Source organism: Ictidomys tridecemlineatus, chromosome X (genome assembly GCF_052094955.1).
Source record: "Ictidomys tridecemlineatus isolate mIctTri1 chromosome X, mIctTri1.hap1, whole genome shotgun sequence".
Lineage (NCBI taxonomy): Eukaryota > Metazoa > Chordata > Mammalia > Rodentia > Sciuridae > Ictidomys > Ictidomys tridecemlineatus.
In genome coordinates this window covers 37,777,501-37,796,685 of record NC_135493.1, presented here as the reverse complement: position 1 = coordinate 37,796,685, position 19,185 = coordinate 37,777,501, and the positions used below count along the sequence as shown (strand labels likewise).

At 37.5% G+C, this 19,185-nt stretch overlaps 1 protein-coding gene across 4 annotated transcripts in view; it reads right to left on the bottom strand.

Moving 5' to 3' along the window:
• Chrdl1 (chordin like 1) overlaps nt 1-19,185 on the bottom strand; it is a 112,317-nt gene that overhangs the window by 69,663 nt on the left and 23,469 nt on the right. For all 4 annotated transcript variants that reach the window (XM_013357738.4, XM_005323355.5, XM_005323354.5 and 1 more), the window contains exon 4: nt 16,225-16,318. In XM_013357738.4, coding sequence (XP_013213192.1) covers nt 16,225-16,318 — 94 coding nt within the window. The remainder of the gene's footprint in view (nt 1-16,224; nt 16,319-19,185) is intronic.

Sequence of the window (19,185 nt, the reverse complement as noted above, 5' to 3'; positions counted from 1 at the left end):
AATGCAGCCCCTCCCAAGTTAATTTCTTTATAAGTTATCTCCCTGGCTCTGGAGTGAGTGGAGGGGTTCCCCTATTGGGTGTTCCTATAATGAGGACAGACCTGCTGACCTGGGCCTCAAAGCAGATCCTCACTTTGTAAAACAATAGCTTTTCACCCACCACACATTCTGGAATGGAGACAGAGTACACAAATGTACATAAAATGATATCCAAATGTACACTACATAATTTTCTGTCTCCACCTGGGAACATCTACATTCTGATAAGCCAACATGTTGAAATATTATATTGTCCCAGTGTTAAGATGTGGGCTTGGCACGTATTTGAAACTAGCCAGATACAGCTGCTAAGTCTTAACATAAAATCTTGATCTCCATTCTGGCCAGCATGTTCCCACTTCTCCACACTGAGCTCTCTGTCCCTGTATCCTGAAATAATAACAACAATAGCTTAAATTGATTAAGGGTTGACTATGGGCCAGGCACTGTGCTAAACCCCTTACATACCTTAACTTAGTCAATCCTCAAAATACTGTTTTAAGATAGGAGATAGTATGGTCCCACTTATCTCTCTCTCTCTCTCTCTCTCTCTCTCTCTCTCTCTCTCTCTCTCTCTCACACACACACACACACACACACATAAACACACACACACAATCTCTCCTGCTTGCATACTCACACATATGCTCATTTCCACTCATACTCACATTGAATTCATGTAAACTGAACCAAATCCTCCACCCCATCTCCTTGGTGCTCAGTACATCAAAGTCTCCTTCCCAAAGTCTCTCCCACTGACATCTAATTCTATCATTTGAGTATTCTTGTAGCTTAGCATTGATCCTTTGCTGATAAACAGAAAAACCTTCTGGAAGGAGTAACCCTGCCTCATCCCCATCAGATATGAATGACTGCTTGAGAGTTGAGTGGCTGGGAAGAGGCAATAATAGGAGAGATTACACAAGAGGAAAAAAAGGTACAAAGAAGATGTCTGGGAGCACTGAAGACAAACTTGACCTACTTCCTACTCCTCAAAATAATGTCTAACTATAGAACATGTAAGGTCCTCTGGAACTAGGGCTCCACCAACCAGACCTTTCCAGCCTCCTCCCTCCTGCCCAAATCACATTCAACTGCAGTCAGAATTCACACACACGCCTTTGCATATGCCCTCCTGATCTCTCTCTTTCCCAACTGGCAAAATCTCATTTATCTGTCAGAACCCAGCTTGAATGCTGACTCCTCTATGAGACTTTGCCTGGCTCCTAGCTCTTATAGATTGTCTTTAATCTCTTTCTGTCTCTACAGGCATTGTCAACACCCCTACAAGAGTACTCATCACATTGTGTTTCAATTTTCTTGTTATGCCTGTTACCCCCACTACACTATGAGCTCCCTGAGGCAGAGACTATATATATATATATATATATATATATATATATAGATAGATAGATAGATAGATAGATAGATATATAGATATATATAGATATAGATATATAGATATATAGATATAGATATAGATATATAGATACATAGATACATAGATACATAGATACATAGATACATAGATACATAGATATAGATATATAGATATAGATATATAGATAGATATAGATTTAGATATAGATATAGATATGAATAATCTGATCCAAAGTTTGTAATTCTGTAAATGTATATGACGTGGATGAGTAAATGAATGGATAAACTGCCATCACCAAATCAAGGTTAGGTGTGGACTGCCTTCACTGAATGTCTCTGGGTAAGGCTGCTGTCCAGTGTTTCTCTATAGGGTTACCACTGGAATTTTGTGTGGGACAATTCTATACTGCATTGTGTTCCTACTCATTGTGGAACACTTAACATCCTTAGTTGCTACCCACTAAATGACAATGACATTCCCCACTATATCACTGTGACAACAAAAACAATTCCAAAACTCTCGGAGAAGTATGTGTGTATGGAGATGATCCTCTTTGGTTTGGAAGTGGCACCACATCAGTGGCTCTTTTCCCTGATCTCATTGGTCTAAAAGGCCCCTTATAGTAGGATCATGCTGTGCTCCTTCAAGAGGTGCTAGAAGATGGCCTCTGACCAGAGCAAAAATTAGTAAGTAGGGACCAAAATATTCCTGATCAGCAAACAGGAATCATGGCAGCCTAATCAGCATGTAACAACACAGAGCAAACAATCCTGCTCCCTATTTTTATGATTTGGAAGAGGGATGGGTCATGCCTAGTCAAAAAAATTTAAAAATTTTTAAAAACTTCAAGTTTTCCAAGCAGTTCAAGGACTTTTTGCCTTGTCTCTGAGTACATTCTCAGCACTACCTCATGTTTCTGCTAAGGGCTTTCTCAGCTTTGAAAAGAAGGTTAGCATTATTGCATAGTATGTTCACTTAGGCACCTCTGAGAACTTACAGGAAAATAGAAAGGCAAGGCAGAAGTGATGCCATTTATTTATGTCCTCTGAGTAACAGTCCTTAAACTTGTCACACTTTCCTTTGGACTTTCCACATCTTTTTCCTTAAACGGGAGACCCATGTTCAGTGCTTGGTTATGGGGTTGCTATTGGTGGCATCCCTGGGAATGTGTATCAAAATGCCAAGGTTCCAGCTTTGCCCATAGTATAGATATGCCCAAATGCAATCTGGGTATGGGATTTAAATTCCCTTCTTTTCAGTAATGAACATTCTACCATGCGGCCTGTGCAATGGTTTCATTAATGAGGTTCTAGGCATAAAGTTAGTTAGAAGAGATCGAAATAAAATACACAGACTCAGTTACCTTATTTCTATTGCTAGGTCCGAGACGGCTCCCCTCTCTGGTTTGCTCCTCTAACCGCCCAGCAGGGCAGCAAGGATTACTCAGGGCTAGCAGGAGAGAGAGAGTTTGAACACGCCTGGAGTAGCCTTTTATTGGGAAGAAGAGATTCAGGGGAGAATTCCATCCAATGAAGGTTGAGGGGGGGCTGCACTCCAAGGTCAGGGTCAGTGATTGGGTCCCCGGGGTCAGTGGTCAGGCACACCCCGACACGGATGGGCTCTTTCATCAGGAAAGGGCCGGGAAAGCTTCGACACAGCCAAAGCGCCTCAGACCCTTAACGGGAGTCATCCAATCACGTGTCAGAATGGCTTCCCACAGAACATCATCTTGTTTTCATTTACCTACTTTTCAAAGCAATTTCCCACATCAACATTTTTGTTCACTGTCAATGCAAACCTTAGGAGAAGGTAGAAAAAAAATCTAATCTGTGAACAAACCACAGTAAACTGAAGAATCTCTTTTCTGGCCTCATATCTTTCTCAACCCATGATAGCACAGTCCACCCTTACCTAGAAGAGGGCATACATACCTGAAAGGATCAGAGTTCCCCTCTTTTCTAAAGGTGGCCTGATCTGCCTGACTTCTTTGAAATACATGGGCACTCTGGTCAGTGATCTAAGCTTAGAGCTAGATGGTTTCATCTATTTGCCAACTTACTATGCACTCGGCAGCTTCGAGACCAAATGCCTCAAATGACTCACATGCCTTCTTACTAATTTCAAGGGCCCATCTAGAGGACAGAGGGCACCCCATTCTGTAGACTTTGGTACTACTCTGCTTTGTACAAAAAAATAAAATAAAAAGACAAAACCAAACACCAGGAAGACCAAAACTATATAAACAACTACCTCACATGCAGTCAAATACATGTACAGAAACTTATGCTTGGTCACAATTTTTCAAGGTCATCTTTTTCATATTTTTAATTTTTATTTACATATTTTAATTATACATAATAGTGGGATTTGATAAAGTCTCTGGATCACCTTTGCTTCTAATCATAACTATCTCAAAAAAGTGAAACTGTTACACCACTGAAAGGATTCTATGCTGGAAAATGTTTTCAACATGAATGTGCAGTTGAACTGATGATTATAATGCAAACACCATGTGACTACCTTGTAGATGCAGAGAGCACATTGGCAGCCCCCCAGAAACCTTCCTATCCCACTGGAGGTCACCACCATCTTGATTAGTGTACTAAACATTTCCTTGCTTGTCATTGTAGTCTTATTATATTTACATACATCCTCAAACAATACAGTTTAGTTTTATCTGTTTTGAATTTTTTATTAGTTGAGTCGAAATGCATGCATTTGTAGATTTTGTGTGTCTTGCTTTTACTCAGCATTAGGCTAGAGCTGTAATATGCTAACTTTCAGATGACTCTTGCTCCCCTTATTCATGCCTAGAAGTACCTCCTTGGGAATAACTTTCTTATACTGAAGCTAATTTCTCTTCTATTAAAATAAACAAATGAATTACAATAATAAATGAATACACTACATCAACCCCTTTTGGAGATGGAAAGAGAAGCCATTTATTTTTCTGAAGCTCACTGAAGTCCTCCCTTTCTTTCACCAGGGTCAGTAATTACAGATTTCCTTCAACATTGCCTCATGGATTTGATACTCTAATCCTTTAATAATCTTTCTATAACAGAATCATATTGAATGGCTCCAGACATGAATTCCCTCATGAAGCAATCTCCGGAGAGGCCCTTTTAGAAGTGTACTTCTCCATATAAGGGAAACTGGGATGCATTTATACCATTATGGATTCCTCCAAAAATAAATGGCAAAAGTTGATGGTAATCAGCTCCTAAGAAATAATACTCTCTGACATACATTAATAAGAAATATGTCTGCTTTCAAAACTTAATATCTTAGGTCTTTAATACTATTTCCTGTTTGCCATATCTGCCATCGTCAGAGACAGTGTGGTCTCTGGAGTCTTCTTCATTCTATGAAAAGAGCACCGAAAACCGTTAGTTTCAAGATTCCACTAAGACCCTTTTGCTTGTCTCCTGACTTCACTTCCTCATCTGTATTACCAACCTCCTCCCAGGTGTCTTCTAATATTCCTTCCCCATTTAAAAAAGAAAAAAACATGGCATGGGTGAACCTTGATGACTGTGCTACATGACATAAGTCAGTCAAAAAAGGTTAGGTACTATATGATTCCACTTCTATGACATACTTAGACTAGTCAAATTCACAGAGATGGAAAATTGACTGGTAGTTGTCAGAAGATGTGGAAGGGGAAAAGATGGCAGTTTGTGTTTAATGGGTAGAGGGTTTCAATTTGAGAAGATTAAAAAGTTATAAAGATGGTTGTTGGTATTTTTACAAGAATATGAATATACTTGATGCCACTGAACTATACAGTGGCTTACACAGCTAATTTTATGTTGTGTATCTTTTATCTGATAAAATATTTTTTGAAAAGTGAATAAAATGTAGGAAGGAAGGAAATTAAGAAGGGAAACAAAATAAAGTAAGGGGGAAATAAAGCATGTTTCTCTGTTTTCTCCTTAAATATCATTTCTCTTCTATTAAAATAAGAAGTGAATACACCCATAAACCACACAATGGTGAGTATGGGCTCTGATTTGGCCTTAGATCCCTGAGAGCATGATCCTGTGAATTTGGATAAATCAAAGCTTATTGAATTTATTAAAGGAAATAAAACAAAACTTGCAGAGATAATTATTTTATCTTCATGTATTTTGAAAATCTCTGCTCCTTTTCTTCTCAATTAAACTAAAATCCAACCAAACCTCTTCCTACCCCTCCTGAATGCAACTTTGATGTATCTTAAAGGATACAGTACATATGTTTTATTTATAGCCTCTCTATAATTGTAGGAGTACAACTCTAGAAAACTCCTTATAAGCAGCCACATGTACATTGCTAAACTACTTCCCATTCTCTGGTTCTTAGCATGTATGGGGCAAACACAAGAGACAACAAAAACATCAAGACATTTATACAATTGAATACTTGGATGGCCAAAAATGGAGTCCTGTGAGGAGGTAGATTTTGGAACACATTTCAATAACTGACACCCTAAGTCTGTCAGTTTCTAAAGTCACTTTTAGGGAATAGCTGACGGTATAAAAATCTAAATACAAAAATCAGACAAAATCATTCTAATAAAGACTGTTATTTATCTTAGTGGCTACAAATAATCTGGCAAACCTTTTGGGTTATAGTTATTTTGCATCCAAAACCCAGAAGTGAAACCTTTTGGCTCTAGGCAACAGATAGCAAAGATATTTGGTTACTTCAAGAACATATTGGTTTTAAATTAATAACCCCAAAGTAAAAAACTTGAAAACTGGCAACTCATCCTAGAAACAACTATGTCCTCTGCCACAAATAAAAAACTTATCCTTAATATTGGGGAGAAGCTTGGTGCCCTTCAGGACTGTGGAGAAAGGAGAGCCTGATGCTCTAGTTTCTTCCTTTGACTCCCTGCTCCTCCATAACTCTTCCAGGTACCCAAATCCATCTAGCAGCTTCAGGACTTTTTTCTCCAATACCCACCTCCTCTCTCTGCAATCAAATTCTGTTTTCTAAATCCAGTGTTTAGATTAAGTTAAAATGATTACAGAGAGTTAAGTTGCCACTTCCAAGGTAGACACATGAATGTATCAAGAAGCAAAGCTTACGTGAAAAGGATGAAACTGTAATAATGACAATTGCAGGTGTCAGGCAACTTGGAAGAGAACTGGAGATGAGGCTGATCTGATGGCTCAATGGGTCTTGGAATCACAGGTACAGGAAATCAAGGTAATAATCATCTCCTCTGCTTACTCACGTAGAAATCAGGCCCTGGTTCAAGGGTAAGCCCTGCAACTAGGATGAAAACCCACTATAGGACATTTTCATAATCCTTTCCTTAAAATACCCTAGATGTGACTCTTATTTCAAACTAAGTTGGAAACAGACTAAGCTGAAAACACTGATTTTATTTCAAACTATGTTGATTGCTTTTCCCTTTGAGAGTTTCATTTGTTTATCAGCAGAAATTCCTGGGCTAATTCCGAGAAATGCCATTCATTTCTTGCCAACAAGTCATGAACAATGGGTGGGGTAGAAGGGGGAGCTCCCCATGGAGGGTCCTGCTTCTGGACATGACAGCCAGAGGCTGTGAATGTGCAAAATGGCAGAAGAGAAAGGCTTTGGATGGGATCCCTGGGAAAGAAGAGGAGGCAGACCAGATGGCACACTATGTACATGCTACTACGGTGTTGATCCTGGGGAAATGCCACACAAGCAAAATGTGTTTCTAGGGTGCCTATGCTCCCCATTATAACAGAAATAGCATTGCCATGTTTTCCATAGCCCTTTGCAGAATTTACAGGGCCCTCTATTCCAAGATATTGCCCAGGACTGCTCTCTCACATGTTCTGACCTCCATTCTCAAAGCCTCTCCTGGGCCCTATTATTGTAGTACATTCTCCAGTGTAAGTGATTAGAATGAATGTGGTGTTTTAAATGCATGGTACTCACTACAGATCAACAGAAGCAGAATTTCTAGCACAGAGCCTGGGAGTTAGCATTTTACCAAATTTACCTAAGGTTACCTTTGATCATGTTAGAATTTAAGTAACACTAGCTTCAAGTCTTGTGCAAAAGTGATATGCTTCCCAAATGAACATCTGCAAATGAAGTATGTACCTAGCTTATTGCTATAACAAAAATAACTTCTGGGAATTGAATGGCATAATCTAACACTTCCTAAAACACACTAAGGAACACTTATCCTACAAAGTGCTCTATTAAAAATGACTCCTAGGGCTGGGATTGTGGCTCAGCAGTAGAGCACTCTCCTAGCATGTGCAAGGCCCTGAGTAGGATCCTCAGCACCACATAAAAATAAATGAATAAGGGTATTGTGTCCAACTACAACTAAAAAATAAATATTCTTTAAAATGAGCCCTATGGCTGAATAAATTTGAAGAACACTGCATCATACATACTTCTCTAGCAGATTCATATTGTGTAATGATAAATTAAAGGCTCTGAGAAGTCCCGCATTAAAAGAAACCTTTTTAAGTTTCCCTAATTCAGAAACTCAAATTTATTTGACCATATAAATATTTTCCCTAGTAAACCCTAATACTATTCCATAAAATTATGTTCCTAAAAGCAAACTTTGGGAAACACTGTCTAAACTCTGAAAAGTAATTAAAAATAGATGTTTCTCTTGTATAGAAAGCAAGTGGAAGATTTATTCAGGACAAATGGAGGCCTCTTGATATCCCTCAGGCAGTGGCACCTCTTGCACCTTCTTGAGGGACCAATGTTGGTTAATATCTACTGAAAGAAATAGAGAAAGCAAACAGTTTTACTCTATCATAATGGAAAATTACATTTTTCCCAAAATCCTTTGTTTTTATGTGACACAGGACTTTAGCATATTAACAGGAAATCATTCTTCTTCATTCATTTTTATTGGTGTATTATAATTATAAATAATAGTGGAATTCATTATGCCATACTTATACATGCACATGACATAATTTGATCAATCTCATTCCCTATTAAATCACATTCTTTCAATGAAATCAAGTTATACGGTTTACTACAGGTAAAGATGATCTCACCTTGCAGGAGGCAAGTTAATTGCCACTTCTTTGGAAAAGGTTTTAACCCTTCATACTCTGAAAAATGTCCAAGGACCAAGTGTAGGAGAAAAAAATAGAAATAAGGTATAAAGACAGTTAAAGCAGTTTAAGAAAGCAGTCAGTATAGATATGGAGGATATAGTGATCAACAGTGAACATCTTCTTTGGCAACCCTCAACAATCAGTTTAAGAACAATGATAATAACAGCATAATGACTGTAATAGAGTAAAGCCTCTGCTATCTAAACATCAATATTCCAGGATCCTTAAGCTTTGGTTACCTTGAGTATCCAGAAAATACTTTTTTTTTTTAGAAAAGTGTAATCTTTTGCAAGCAAAGAAATGGCATCTGACCGTTTTGCATACTAAAGCTAGGGTAGTCACCTTACTAAAAATAATAGTCTATTTGACTGTTGTTGTTTAAAAGTATTGACCTTTTAATATAATCCTAGAAGCAATAGAATACAGAATTCAATAGAGAACAAAAGAAGAGAGGAGAAACTGAAGGACCATCAGATATGGATAATGACAACATTAGCAAATCAGTAGCAGCCATGACAATTGCAATCAGCCATCAAAGAGATGAACCAAAAGAAGATGGGATGGTCTTAAAACTGGGGAGAAATTATTTAATCAGTAAAACATAGAATTACCAAATGGCACAGAAACCTCACTCTTAGTTATATACCCAGAATTGAAAACACATGCCACAGAAAAATACATACCCAAATGTTCATAACAGCATAATTCACAGTAGCCAAAAAGTGGAAACAACCCAAATAACCACCAACTGATGAATGGATAAACAAGTGATCTAACCATGCAGTAGAATATTATTCAGCCATAAAAAGGAAAGAAGTACTGGCATGGGCTACAGCATGGATGAGAGCCTTGAAACCATTATGCTAAGTGAAAGGAGCCAGAAGTCAAAGACTGCCTACTGTATGATTCCATTTGTATGAAATATAAAAGAGAAAAATCTACAAGGAGAGAAAATAGATTAGTGGATGCCAGGAGCTAGAGTGAGGGGGATGAGAAGGGACTATGTAATGTGTACTGGGTTTCCTTTTGGAGTGGTGAAAAATATCAGGAACTAAATTAGTGGTGATGGTTGCACAATATCATAAATGTTCTTAATGCCACTGAATTGTACACTTTTAAATGATAAATTTTATGTTATGTGCACTTTACCAAAATAAAAAAAAATAAACCCCCTCTTGAACTTTTGCCCTTTGAAAAAAGAAACTTGAAGAAGCAAAAAAAAAAGTCTCTCTCTTCGATTACTATAATACAGGAACTCACAGACACACCATAAACCTAGATTCACCTTCTTGTATAAATAAACGTATGAGATGGGAAGAAAGGGGAACAAAATCTTTAAGGTCAGAGCAGAAAGCCCAAAAAATAGATACAGAATGGTCACGTGAATTAAAACATCTATCTACCCCAACTTATGTAGTCCATTTCTTCTATATAATGAATTTGTACAATGTAAAAATGTTTATATTTGTTTTAAATAAGAGGACAAGGTTAAGAGAGAAATTGCCTATGTTCATACATAATATTTCTCAGCAAACGATTATTCTGCATTACCAAATAACAGTAGCTAAATGCCAAGTACACTAACTCAATTGAAATCAGTAAGCATAAAGAGATACAGTAAATACTCTATCATATTCCCATTCACTCTACTACATTCTTTTTCTTGGTTCAGTTTGACAACGTGCTATCTTTTAAGTATATATTACATGATTCTCCTGTATATTGGTGAATTTTTCTCTTATCTCTATAAATCATCAGCCTTAATCCTTTCTTACATCCCCTCGCTTCCATCCAATATCACTATTTTAAAAGGTGAAGTCTATATTTCCTATATTTTTATTTATTATACAAGTAAGCTCTTTTCAAACCATCCTACTATTTTATTAGTATAGTTGTTTTTTAGTACTCTGGTTACAAACTTTCATAAGTTTTGAGTGGTTTTCTCCAATCTTGTTTTTTCCTTAAGTCCTATTATTTTTCAGTGTATAATTCTGCAGAATGTGAGGGTTTTCTGAAATGCATATTGTACTGTGGCAGTAATGCCTGTGTTTGATAGCTCACTCAACTCAAATACTACTGAAAGAGTAATGACCTAGGGCTCCCAGCCTTTCCCTTATGGGAACATGGCACATTGTTGGAATTTAGAAGCCTGGGCTCACCCCAGGTGCCTCTCTTGGCAAAACCACACTGTCACTATCCCTATCAAAACTATATGACAGAGCCAAACTTTTTCACACCTAACCAAAAGGAAACATTGTGGATTAAGTCTCTGGTAACCAGATCAAATCAGTTATTTTGGCAATTTTATAACAGCTCTTTAATAACCCAGGAATGCTGGAATCCCTCCAAGGGAACCCAAATTTATTAATTCTGAATCACAAATTCTCAGTGGAATGACCATAAAAAACCCTTAGATAATATTATTATTTAAGCTCCTGGTCAGTATAAAAGTCTCTTTGGTGATAAAATTATGTAAAAAACAAAAGGAATGAAGTTGTGCTGTTTCTCTGTAGTTCCTCTCTTTATACCACTTCATTCCACTAAAAGATAGGGAATTTCATTCCTATGTATTTCTAATTATCAGGGACCAAACAGAGTCCTACTAAGAAATCAGGATGAATTTAATGATCTTCGTGACTTGTGCAGTTTTTTTAAAAAAAAATGTGTATTGATTGGTTCATAATAATTATATATCATACTGGGATTCATTGTGGCATATTCATACAAGCACATTGTAACTTTTTCATTTAAAATGTTCCAGCCTCCATGTAGCACCAGCTTCTTTGGGCCCGGTAGAGCCCTGTGGTATGTGACCAAGACTTGACCTCTGCCACAGAGACTTGGACAAATGATGCTGAAAAAAAATTCATTTGCTGTTCATGGAAATTAGTATATATTTCTCTCTGGAAGCCCTGGAAATGTAGTCTGTATACTCTGGTTGCCATGGTTTAACCAGAGCTGCAGGAGTAAAACCTCAAACACAGGTGAAATGCTTAGACAATTCAAGGGTAAGGAGTTTAGAAAGTCAGAACTCCGAGAAACAGAGAAAAAATGGAAATAGACAGCTCCTCCACCTTTTCCAATGGAAAAATTCCTGCCTAAACATGGCATATAGGACTCCCCCCATCAAGTTTGTCACTATCTAGATAATGTTCCTCCATTATCATACTGCTGATATAGGACTGTACGTAAAAGGAGTGCCTTATATATGTCACTACTGGTTTTCTCTTTTGGACAGAAAATTCGTTCATCATCTTCGCTTTAAATACTCCTTTTTTAAGTGTGGACATTTTTCACAGTGTCTTCTATTAGATTAAGACGGAAAATGAGAGCCCCTTCCTTTGACCAAACATTTCTGTGGCCCTGAAGGCATGAGTTTCTTCATGCCTAATATTCACTGGGGTGGAAGGAACACAGAGAGTCATCACATCCATTGCCCTAGCTCAAATCAGGGCTGTGCCAAGTCTATCTCAGATGGGTGGGTATATTTTATTTCTAGAAACAGTAAAGAGAGCAAAATACTCTAGTCATTTATTGCAGAATTTAACAACTGCAGCCCAAAGGCCTTCCTTTATCAAACTCCATTCTTCTGTGCTATAATTTAAACCCACTTGATTTTGTTTTATCTTTAATAGAAAGATTAGTTGCATTCTGGTTCAACATGGCAAAGATAGTACATGAGAAATCTTTTCCAAACATAGAAGAGCAATGATGTGAGAAGCTGAAAAATTGAATGAAACTTTAAAACTGAAAAATTACAGAAACAAAATTAAACTCTTTGTGGAATAAAATATAGGTAGAAAGAAAGATCAGTAGTTAAAGGGGGTCAAAAGGCAGTTGAGGCTACATACAGATAGTTGGTTCTAAACAGCTCCATTGAACTACAGCCTGCAAGAGGCTTCCTACGTGAAAGTGGTATGATGGCTTAGATCTTGAATGTTCCCCAAGGGCCCATGTGTCCAAGGCTTGCTCATCATTATATGGCATTATTGGGAGGTGGTAAAACCTTCAGGAGGTGAGGCCTAGTGGAAAGAAGTTAGGTCACTGGGGGAGTGCTCTTGAAAGGAAATATTGGGATCCCAGCCCCTTTCTCTCACACTTTCTGTTTTTCTCTCTCTTTCTGCTTCCTAGCTGCTACGAGGTGAAATGTTTCCTCCAGCATGTGTTCCCCACCATGATATACAGACTAACCACTTACTCAAAGGCAAAAGGGTCAGCCAGTCATGAACTAAAATGAGATTATAAACTAAAATAAACCTTTTCTCAGTATTTTATCACCATGATAGAAAGCTGACTTATGTAGCTGGGTAACAGAGTCACACTTCTCATATGTAATAAGGGGTTGACATAGTTCTACCCACCCAAAGTTGTATCCTAAAGCACACTGATTGTCCAAAGTAGGCAGTTGTACCTGAGGTACCAGTCCAAGATCTTCGTTATTAGCGAGTAGCACTGCACAAGGAAACATGTGGAAACAGATCACCTAGGTATGAGGAACACAAGCTGGGACACTAATACATAACCTGGTTTAAAGCTAAGTGAGCCACAAAGTCAGAAACAGCAATTCTAGAAAGAAGGAAGGCTTATGCAAGACACAACTCCCAGAAATAATGAGCTTTTAAACAAAAACTAGAAAATCAAGAAAAAATTCAGAAGGGTTTCCAAGAATCACAAAAAAGTTCAGAATTTACATCTAAATAAATATATTAGAATGATATGAAGTACACTTTAAGTGAATTTAAAATACTATGAAGAAATAAAAAAATAAGATCCCCAAATAATGTGGAATTATAAAAGAGCAACTAGTAGATATTTTTAAAATAATTTGTAAATGTGGAGAAAAATATATTTATTGAATATAAAATACACAGAAAAACCCAACAGATGAACTAAATAGTATACATGAAAAAATACATGAATTGGAGTATAGAGTTGAAGTAATAACATTAAGTATACCAAGAAAGAAAAATAAAGTAAATATTAAGAGACATAGAAGACAAATTAAATGAGATACAAAGCATAAAATAAAACTTTGAGAACAAGAAAAAAAGATAGAAATTGAAAAGGGAATGTTTACCAAAATAATGACGACAAATTGAAGAGGAAATTATTTACTTTGACTGAAAAACATATGCAGAGCTGGCTAAACAAACATAAATCACATATCTACAATCTCACCATGTGCAACAAAGAAAGAAAAAAGAGAAAATATGAAAAACTAGACGAAGAAAACAAAAAGACCTACCAAAAATTACAATCGAATAGTAGTCTTTTATTAACAAACAAAAGAAGTCAACAAATCGTTTATTAATATCTTCAAAGTGCTGAGGGAAAATGAACATGCCCAATTATCATTCAAAACTCAACACACTTTTTGCATATAAGGATTACAGAACTTTAGCACTATTATTCTTAGAAAGATCTTGCATAATTAATAAGAAGTACAATGAACTGACAAGGAAGTGAGCTGCAAGAGCAGGAAGGAAAACAAAAAGAAAAGCTTGTTTCTATACTCTGTAAAATGAGATTTTTAAGTCTTAAAATAAAATGGTGTTCAATTCTTTCCATTTCCTGTCCTTTGGGATTTAGGACCTCAATTTTTATGGTTTTTATTGAGGAATACAACTATACACAATAATGGGATTCATCATGATGTGTTTTTGTTTGTTTATGCCTTTATTTTATTTATTTATTTTTATGTGGTGCTAAGGATAGAACCCAGTGCCTCACACATGCTAGGCAAGCACTCTACCACTGAGCTATAGCCCCAGCCCACATCATGAAGTTTTTATAAATGCAAATAGCATAATTTGACCAATTTAATCCCATAATTCCTACCCTTCTCTCCTCCTGATTCTCTTCCCTTACTGTATTGTTCCCCCATCTATTTTAATAGTATCCTCCTTTCCCATTTCTTCCTAGCTTCTATATATGAAAGAAAACATTCAACCTTAGACTTTCTGAGTCTGGTTTATTTCACTTAGCATGATGTTCTCTATTTTCACTCATTTTCCTGTAAATCTCATAATTTCATTCTTCCTTATGGCTGAGTAAAACTTCATTATGTATATATACCACATATTCTTTATCCATTCATCTATTTACTGGCACATAGGCTAGTTCCATAACTTGGCTATTGTGAATTGCACTGCTATAAACATTTATATGCTCAGTTCTTTGAATATTTTTTTTGCTTCAAATAATTGCTGGCCTATACTTTCCTTTTTTTTTTTTTTCAATACTTGCTTCCTACCATCTGCTTCCCAGGCAATTGGGGTAGGTGACAGCCATACTCTAGTTTATGCTTTACTAGGTTCTGTGTCTGGGCCATGCCATAGTGGTTTAGATAATTTCCTATAGTATTAGACCACATTTGGAGAATTCTAGGAAAGAAAGCTTTTATAAAGCAAGTTGACAGGTTGCATGGCAGGTTAAAAAATAACAACCCCAGGTAGCCATTTTATCAGAAATATTACTCCCATTTACCAGAGCCTCTCATATATCACACCCTTGTAATCCAGCTTAAGCAGCAACACATAATCATATACAAAAATAGTAAGCCTCATGTAGGCATTTATTCCAAAAAACAGTTTTCTGATTCATCATATGCCAAATCAATCTCTCATATCTTGAAGCATGTACTATTATCACCAATACTCAGAAGGATAAACCTGTGACATGGTTAAGATCTTTACCATCAGGGGAAGAATTGCCTTTGTTCATCAGAGTGTATTCACTGATGCAGAAAAGTATAATTTATAAAGAAATAGCAACAACAATGCCAAACTAGGGATACCAATAAAGCTATGGATCAATCATCTCTAAAAGAATTTTCATCTGTACATAGTTACACCAAAACTGCCAACAATTTTAAAGCATTCTCTGACTCCTTAAAGTCCACCCAGGAACCCAGAATTAAGAACTTTTGTCCTAGAGGGAAACAAAATTGACTTACAGGATGACAAGGCTTCTACTTCACAGATCCGAAGACTGTCACATAGCTTTTCTAGGACTGCTGTTGAGAGCACAGACATTCTCTGAATCTTTCCATGCTTCCACGCCTTTGGTGTGGGAACCAGGCTCCAGTCAGACATGAACAGTGTCATTGACGGAGTCCCTGCCTCAGAAAAACACCCTAACCACAAATCGTGAAAGTAGTGGTCCTAATGGTCTTGTGAAAAAAGTCTCTGCCTGGCTCCCCCCAGAGTTGCTCTTAACAGCATGTACTTAATAACCATGCAATGTGGAGGAGGTGACTATTCAACAGGCAGGCAGCTTTATACTGTCATAAACCTCACTGGCTCAGCTCCTTTGATTTATGAACAGCCCCTCATCATTTCGAAGCTATGCTTGGATGCAATTCCAGCACTAATTGCTGCAATGCTGCAACTCCCCTGGTGCCTGCTGCCCATGGCAGGAAGAGGCTGTTTATGACAGAAAATCTCTGAGCCACGATTCCCTTCCCCCAGTTGATATCCCCCTTCAAATGATTAAAAGCCCAATAAAAATTTGTTACTGGGTACCCAATAACTTATTAGAGCTTAGAATGTGTCCCGCTTGGGCTATAAACAGTATTTAGGGGCCAGTTTGGACTGCCTAAAAGTGTCCTACTGTTATTTCTGTCTGGCAGTTTCCCTTCTGGGGAACTTAGGGGAGATGGGTTGAACTGAGTGAAGAGGGAGGAAGGAGAACCACAGATGGGAATAGAGAAGCAAATTGGTTTACCTGGACAGCGAGGGCAACACAGATGAGGGATATGCACAGGAGAGAGGCAATGAAGATTTGGACATCTGACTCGGCTGCAAAGCACATTCCCATTCTGAAAGAAGGAGGCACCAAGAAAGAATAAATATCTTTCAAAGGTCACTGGGATCATGCCAGTTTGGAAAACATTCATGCAGGGACTCACCCAGACAATGAATAACATTCCCAAGAAGCTGAATGCAATCAGCATTTTCTTTCCTTTCTCATCACTAGCACCTTTTCTGGGTTGGTTGATAGCTTACTGGAATGTTTTTCTAAGGCTGGATCACTATTGCTCCAGTTTTCAAAGACTACCATTAATTGTGGGAAGCTTCTTCTGATCTGGCGCTGGGCATTTCTACCCTTCCCTAATTTTCTAGCTGCATGTCTTTTCTAAGATCCCACTCTGATTTCATAATCACCTATCCAATGCCATTTAAGGGAAAGGATGATGAGCAATGGGTCCCTCGAGTTGTTACCCTCTCCTGGGCAAGAAAGTATCCCTAACACATGGATTTTGGATTCTATGTAAGCCTGCCTTGGTCCAGTAGGCAGAATGACAATTCTCATTTCCCTTTGCAGCCAGAATGTTTTCTGAGAACAAGCTAGAGTTAGGAATTGAGCTATCTATTATGCCTGGGTGGGGCAATTAATTGGGTCTCTGCCTGACTTACAATTACATGATTCCAAACTCTGACAGCTCTCAGGCCATTGCTAGAACAAAGAAAGACTTTCAAAATACATTTCACATTTACATTTCCCATCTATAATTCATTTGAAGCAAGGGCTACTTGTATCTGTAAGGCTGTTGTGGAGAAAAGGGTAGTGAAGAGCATGGAGAGAGAGAAGATGCCTAGTGCATCAGCTTCTGGCATTGGGATGCTATTAACATTTTTACTGCCTTGCAGACAACAAAGCCTTGGCCCCCAAGGGTTAGCTGTCTATCTCCAATGTGTTGGATCAAGAATCTGATAAAATTATGACAAACCAGGAAGTTAATCAGTCCCCAGGTACTCTATTTAATGCATGCCCTATCCATTTAAAAGGGCAGGCTTCTTTTATACAAATTGTAATCACTTTACCACAACCTTTTTTCCTTTATTGTGTGCTTTCTACAATAAATTCTTGGGACGTTACATTTGGAAACACCACAGAAGTTTCTTATGCACCACACTTCTCAGAGACTGGTCATATCATCTGGAGATGAGATCACCAAAGCACACCAAAGGCACACTTCCCAGGTGAGATCTAAACTGATCCTTAATGCTGTGTACTGAATTGTGTTATAGGGTTAACAGTTTAATAATAATACTAACTACAATGATAATTATGATGACAGTGATGGCAACAGCAGTTATTGTTTCTTAGATGTTTATCATGACCAAACGTTGCTTTAAGTGATTTAAATGAATTAGTGATTTTAATCCTTACCACAGCCTCATGAACTAGGTAATATCATTATCTTATTTTAAAGAAGAGGAAGCTGAGGGAATCTCAGAGAAGTTAGGTAACTTGTTCAAAACAACATGACTCACTAGTGGCAGAGCCAGGGTCAGAAACTTTATCTGTCTTAAATCTAGAACCCATTGCTTCTTATATCTCCTAATATTACTTGAAGGTCAGGTTTCTGCATGCTTGAAATTGTTTAGTGTACAACCAGAGATATGAAAATTGTGCTCTATATGTACCATATGAATTGGAATGCATTCTGTTGCCATATAAAACATTAAAATTTTTTAAAAATTAAAAATTAAAAAAAATTGTTTAAATGGGTGAAAGGACTAGGCTTGGAAAGCCCGAATTTTTGTTAAATGGAAGAAAAAAACATGCCAAGCTTGCAAGTGTTCCTGCTCTAGCTTGGCAAGTGGGAGGAATTTCATTCCTTAAACAAGTCCTCAAGTAAGACAAGTAAGAGAAGGGTCTTGAATTTTTTTCCATGTGATCAAAATTCTCAATCCTTAAGATCTAGTGCAAAGCTTCCTTTCCTAATTTGCTTCATGCACAGGTCCTCCCCCAAGGGTAATTTTGCTCCCCAGGAAATTTGACTATGTCTGAGACTTTTTTGATTATCACAACTGGGGTTTGCGCTACTGACATTAAGTGGATTCACAGCAGAGGTGCTGCTAAGTATCCTACAATGCATATGACAGCCCCCGCCACAAAATATCTATCCATAAATGTCAAAAGTGCAGACACTGAAAATCCCTGGCCTACCACAATGATAGAAGCTTATTCAGGAAGATAGACCATGGCTGTGATCTTGAGTAAAGACCATGGAGAGAAGGTGAAACTACCTGCTTAATTTATTACAAAGATGGCATTTAAATTTCCAAACGCCTGTTTAAGTGATGTGACAGAAGCCAAGGCCAGGGCAAGAGAATTCTAATCCTCACAAGATACAGGCCAAGGTACCCCAGCCTCATTCTTAATTAAAGTTATTAGCTGAGACTACATAAAATATACTCTCCCAATGAACCAGTATATAATCTGTCCTAATCTCCTCTCTTAAGGCAAGGCTTGGAAATAGTTTCCAAAAAATATTATGTCTTATAATCCAGAGATTATATTGAGCTTTTTCCTAATATAAGCTCTTCTGCTTTCTACCACCATGCTCTATATTATTAGTCTAAAAGACCATAGATACCTGTCTATAGCAATTATTCAGAGATCCCATACAAATCAAGCCAAAAAGCAGTGCAGGAAAAAAAACACAGATATTTATTTTTTCTTGCAATCTGCTTCATTTCTTTTTCCTTTTTCTTTTCTTTCTTTCTTTCTTTTTTTTTTTTTTTTTGGTGGGGGGAACTAGGGATTGAATTCAGAGGTACTTTACCACTGAGCTACATTCCCAGCCCCGTTTTTGAAAAATCTGACAGTAAGTTACTTAGGGCCTCACTAATATGCTGAGGCTGACCTTGAACTTGCCATCATCCTGCGTTCCAA